The sequence below is a fragment of the Apium graveolens genome, chromosome 5 (assembly GCF_009905375.1).
Source record: "Apium graveolens cultivar Ventura chromosome 5, ASM990537v1, whole genome shotgun sequence".
NCBI lineage: Eukaryota > Viridiplantae > Streptophyta > Magnoliopsida > Apiales > Apiaceae > Apium > Apium graveolens.
The window spans coordinates 299,121,727-299,127,668 of record NC_133651.1 but is presented as its reverse complement, the minus strand read 5'-3'; the positions used below and the strand labels follow the sequence as shown (position 1 = coordinate 299,127,668).

Below are 5,942 nucleotides of genomic sequence, written 5' to 3'. Positions count from 1 at the left end.
AATATAATGTGTAGGTTCCGAAGCGAAGGGAAAGACTCGTGCCGTCAAGATCGAATAATCTTAGAACTATTGGAAGGCAAGTTACTTACCTCCTTATTCTTATAATTATTTCAAGTATACATACTTTTTCGTGAATGCGTAGTTGTGATAATCACCATGTCATTAACTAATTCAAATACTACCGTTAATAACTCTTAATCTTGTTAGTACCTTACTTTCAAAACATCTCTTATCTATTAGACTGTGAATACTAAACTCTCTACCAAATTCCCTAAAGCGAACCTCATTAGTGAACTTGAATTCTCTTGTTACAATTCCATTAAAGTGATACCAAATCTTTCCCCGGCATCCATGTTAGAAATCATTAAAAATAAATGTTTTCGTGACTTAGTGGATTGGACTAGACGCAAGTCCTTTTCACACTTATTGATAGGCTCACATATAGCCTATGGATCCCATTATATTTAAGAACCCAGCGCGGTTCGGGATTACTTCGCGGATGATCACCGGCTGTAATCTGTAGCGCTTGAAAATGAATTTTGATGATTTGATATTTAATTGATTATAACATGTTGTCTGATGCCATGATACCATATGTCAAATTTCAGTTGCTATGATTCTACCATGTCTTTATATTAAAACTTCAGTTTTCTTATTATCATTTTTACAAGCATCTATAACCTCTTGATTCATGAACCCGTGATTTTGTGATAATGCCTTGTATAGTAGAACTGATAGTACTTGCTGAGCTTTTTAGCTCATTTTCTTGTATTTAACCCTGTTCTACAGCTAGCAATCATGGTTCGTACCAAGCAGACCGCCTGTAAGTCAACCGGTAGGCAGGGTGAAGACCATTTGAGGGCGCGGGTAGAATATATAGATTAGGTGAAATCCGCCGGTTTGTAATTATGGTATCAGTTAGATGGGCTGTTCAAAACTCTGAACTTGTAAAGATCTCGGGATTTTTATTATTTTTGTTGGGTTTGTAATCATATTATTATTATCTTTTAGACTTATAAGTTTGTAATATGAATATGGTTCGCTATTATTTCGAGTGTGTGGGTTTGTGGTTATTTTAGGTTGTGATAGGTTTGGTATCAGAGCCTAGGTTTAGAGTCCCTGAACAGCCCAATTAGGACTATAGGGAGTATGAGTATATAATATTATATCGGCAGTACTAATGCGCGATATTTGTAAACCGTATCTAACCTTTGTATATATATTACTTGACAGCAACGTGCGCATTCATCATCTTTGAACCCACAGAGCGACACAATTCCTTTTATGTCTATGCTAACTTAAGGCTGCATCATGACACTCTCCAAGGAAAGTATGCCAAGCTGATGGAACATCTTGAGGAGCTCTATGCAAGTAAGCAAGTGATGGGTAACGGACCTAAGGCGAAAACCATTTCAAGGCTTGAGTCACTGATACAAGTAGCCACATTAAGATTGGAGGAAATGCCCGTGCATCGTGACCGGACCAGTCAGATTACTGTGCAGATGATAGTGGATGAGCTTGGGAGCGTGGTCAAGATGCTACGTGAGGACACTACCCCCGACACCGTAAGGATCCGTGAGGAGGAGTCTGAGGAAGAGGCTTAGGATGAGTTCTAGGGGACTTGACTTTTAGTTGCTTGGATTAGGCTGCTTCTTTTATTGACCATGTTATTTGTTTCTGTTTCTAGACTCCCGTACTGTTTTAATTCGGATCTGTATTCGTATTTGTACCTTGTGATTCGTACCTTTCGACTTGAACCATGTTAAATTCGGTTATGCACTTTCCTTGATTCCTATATTTGCTCTTTTAAATTCTTGCTCATAACCATGCATCCACCTCAACCACCCCAGCAAACGTCACTACTTTCAAAACATTCCAATCTGTAAAACCCCCAGAATTTAGAGGAACTCAAGACCCGGTAGAAGCCCATGCTTGGCTTAAGAAAATGGAAAAGGCCTTTGCCTTAACAAATGTTGGAGATAATCAGAAAGTAGAGTATGTCACTTACTTTCTTAAAGGTGAATCAAACTATTGGTGGGAGTCGGCAAAAGCTTTAGAAGTTGCTGAAGTTATTACTTGGGATAGGTTTAAGAGAATGTTTTTGGATAAGTATTTTCCTCGCTATATGAAAACATAAATGGAGATGAAGTTCTTTGAGTTGAAGCAAAACAATATGACAGTTAGAGAATACGAGAAGAAGTTTACAGAACTTTTTAAGGTTATGGGAGAGTATGTTGATTATGAAGGGAAAAGGGCAAAAAGGTTCCAACATGGATTAAAGCCTTGGTTAAGGAGTCGTGTGGCAGCTTTTGAGTTGACTACTTATGCTGAAGTGGTTCAGAAAGCGATGGTAATTGAAGACGAGAGTGAGCAGAATCAAAAGGAGAAAGGCAACAAGAAAAGAAGATTTGATTCGGGAGCCACCAGATCATTTATTTCGAAGTCTTTTATTGATAAGTGGAATTACAAAACCCAATTGATGCATGAGCCCTTATCTGTTATCTTAACTAATCAAGATAGAGTATCTATAAATTATATTTTCCCTCATTATGCAATAGAGATAGTCGGACACATTTTTCCTGTGAACCTTATTCCTTTCCAATTAGGTGAATTTGACGTGATCCTAGGGATGGATTGGCTAGCAAGTTTCAGCGCTCAAATAGACTATAAAGATAAAAGGGTAGTATTAAGTACACCTCAAGGTAAGAAAGTGACATTCAAGGGCCAAAGTCAAACTCAGACATTCCTCACCTCGACGCAAGAAAAGAAGTTGATTCAGAAAGGATGTGAGGCGTATTTGGCGTATGTAGTTGATAAGAGTAGAGAAGTTTCTAATCCAGAAGAAAATCCAGTAGTAAGGGATTTTCTAGACATTTTTCCTGAAGAGTTTCATGGCTTACCCCAGACCAACAAATTGAGTTTACAATAGATCTTGCACCCGACACCGAACCTGTTTCGAAAGCTCCATATAGGATGGCACCAACGGAGATAAAGGAATTAGCAAAGAAAATACAAGAACTACTAGACAAGGGATTTATAAGACTAAGTGTTTCACCGTGGGGCGTGCCATTTTTGTTTGTGAAGAAAAAGGACAGAAGCATGAGACTTTGTATAGATTATCGAGAATTAAACAAGTTGACGATTAAGAATAGATACCATTTGCCTAGGATTTATGATGTGTTTGACCAACTCAAAGGAGCCTCTTATTTTTCAAAGATTGATCTGCGATCGTGATATCACCAGTTGAAGATTAAGTCTGAGGATATACCGAAAATGGCTTTTCGAACAAGATATGGGCATTACGAATTTCTCGTTATGGCTTTTGGGTTGATGAATGCACCGGCTGCTTTCATGGATTTAATGAATCGTGTATTCAAGGTGCACTTGGACAAGTTCGTCATAGTTTTTATCGATAATATTTTAGTATATTCAAAGACAGAAGCTGATCACGAGGAACATCTAAGAATAGTTTTGGAAGTATTGCGAAAGGAGAGATTGTATGCCAACTTCTCGAAATGTGAGTTTTGGTTAACTGAAGTAAGATTCCTAGGACATATTGTTGGAAGTGAAGGGATTAGGGTAGATCCTGAAAAGATTGAGGCTATAATGAATTGGGAGGCACCGAAGACGCCTACAGAAGTGGGGAGTTTTATTGGACTAGCGGGATTCTACAGAAGATTTGTAAAGGATTTTTTGAAGATTGTCGTATCACTGACCAAATTGACTAGGAAGAACGAGAAGTTTGAATGGACGGAGAAGTGTGAAAGTAGTTTTCAAGAATTGAAGAAAAGATTGGTAACCACTCCAGTGTTAGCATTACCAGATGACAAGGGATATTTTGTGATATACATTGATGCCTCTTATAAAGGACTTGGATGCGTATTAATGCAACATGGGAAGGTGATAGCGTATGCTTCAAGACAACTTAAACCACATGAACAGAAGTACCCGACTTATGACTTAGAATTAGCTATGATAGTGTTTGCCTTAAAATTATGGAGACACTACTTATATGGGGAAAAGTGCAAGATATACATGGATCACAAAAGTCTGAAGTACCTCTTTACTCAGAAGGAGCTATATATGAGACAGCGCCGATGGTTGAAATTGATCAAAGAATACGATTGTTCGATATAATATCATCCGGTAAAGGCCAAAGTGGTAGCAGACGCTCTGAGTAGGAAGGAAAAGCTAAGTATGATAACAATGCCGAAGGAATTATCTGATGAAGTTGAAAAATTGTAATTAGAGCTTTGTGAACATAAAGGAGCGGAAGAAATGTATTGTGCCATTACTTTTCAACCAACACTACTATAGAGGATAAAGAAATTCCAAGATGAAGTAATGACTCAAGAAAATAATCAGTTGACAGGAGAAGAGATATGTACATAAAAGGAAGAACAAGGTGTGTTGAGATTTTTGACAAGAATTTGGATCCCAAATGTGACTGAATTGAAGAAGGATATTTTACAAGAAGCATACACCTCAAGATTTTTGATTCACCCGGGAAGTACCAAAATATACCATGATTTGGAGAAGAACTTCTGGTGGCCGAACATGAAAAGAGAAATTACATAATGGGTTTCAAAATGTGACACATACCAAAGAGTGAAAGCAGAACATCAGAAACCAAGTGGTTTGATTCAACCACTGAAGATTCCAGAATGGAAGTGGGAAAATATTGCCATGGATTTTGTAGTGGTTTTACCGCGAACACATTCTGGACACGACGTAATTTGGGTGATAGTTGACCGCCTTACGAAATTGGCTCATTTTTTTCCAATCAATGAGAAGTCTTCGTTAGACAGACTAGTTCATATGTGTGTACGCGAAATCGTGTTACACCATGGTATACCTATATCGATAGTTTTGGATCGAGACCCGCGATTCAATTCGAGGTTCTGGAGGCAATTTCAAGAAAATCTCGGAATGAAATTAAACATGAGTACGACATACCATCAACAAACCGATGGCCAAAGCGAACGAACAAACCATCGAAGATATATTGCGAAGCTGTGCCATTGATTTTTCAAGAAGTTGGGACGAACATCTATCACTCATAGAATTCTCATATAACAATAGTTACCATTCAAGTATTGGCATGCCACCATACAAAGCTTTATATGGGCGAAAGTGTAGAACACCGACGAGTTGGAATGAAGTTGGGAAAGGAAAGATTTTTGGACCTGAATTGATTCAGCAAATGAAGGACACTGTCACTATAATCAAGAATAGACTCATTGTTGCTCAGGATAGACAAAAGAAATGCGTGGACCCCACCCGGAAGGATGTGGAATTCGAAATTGGGGAAGCTGTATTGCTAAAAGTATCACCATGGAAGGGTTTGACCCGATTCGGTAAGAAAGGGAAATTAGCTCGAAGATATATCAGACCTTTTAAAATATTGAAGCAAGTAGGGAAAGTTGCTTATGAGCTAGCCTTGCCACCAAAATATCAGCACGTGTATAATGTATTTCATGTCTCATTGCTAAAGAAGTATAATTCGGATGCCAATCATGTGATAGAGATTGAGACAGTGGAAATTCAAGCTGATTTATCATATAAAGAGCAACCCGTGCAGATACTGGATCGACAAGAGAGAATTCTTAGAAATAAAGTAGTAAGTTTGGTGAAAGTATTGTGGAGGAATCCTAGAGTTGAATGGGCAACGTGGGAATTAGAATCTAAAATGCGGAATCGGTATCCTCAACTATTCTCCTAGATTCTGGGGACAGAATCCTATAAGGGGGAGAGGATGTGATAACCAGTAAATATTGAACTATTTTATAAGTGCGATGTATATATTCATAAATATTATATAATATAATAGCAATTATGTGGATTCGTTATATATTGTATAATTTTGTCGTATGGCATTACAAATGTTGCTGGAATATTTTTTTAGCGTATAGCTATCGTACGCAAGTAAGATTTTCGTTACG

At 37.9% G+C, this 5,942-nt stretch overlaps 1 protein-coding gene across 1 annotated transcript; it reads left to right on the top strand.

Annotated features, from left to right (window-relative positions):
* Positions 1-3,273: 3,273 nt before the first annotated feature.
* Positions 3,274-5,722, top strand: LOC141661100 (uncharacterized). The gene is made up of 2 exons (XM_074468080.1): positions 3,274-3,740; positions 5,083-5,722. Exons 1-2 carry the CDS (start codon positions 3,274-3,276, stop codon positions 5,720-5,722), a joined length of 1,107 nt encoding a protein of 368 aa, XP_074324181.1.
* The last annotated feature ends 220 nt before the right edge of the window (positions 5,723-5,942 follow it).

What these genes read in the sequence shown, in the direction of transcription:
- LOC141661100 (XM_074468080.1), top strand. Translation starts at nt 3,274, where the DNA reads ATGGCTTTTCGAACAAGATATGGGCATTACGAATTTCTCGTTATGGCT. An exon ending in TTGACTAGGAAGAACGAGAA is followed by an intron (nt 3,741 to 5,082) that starts GTTTGAATGGAC and finishes ATATAACAATAG; the next exon opens with TTACCATTCAAGTATTGGCA.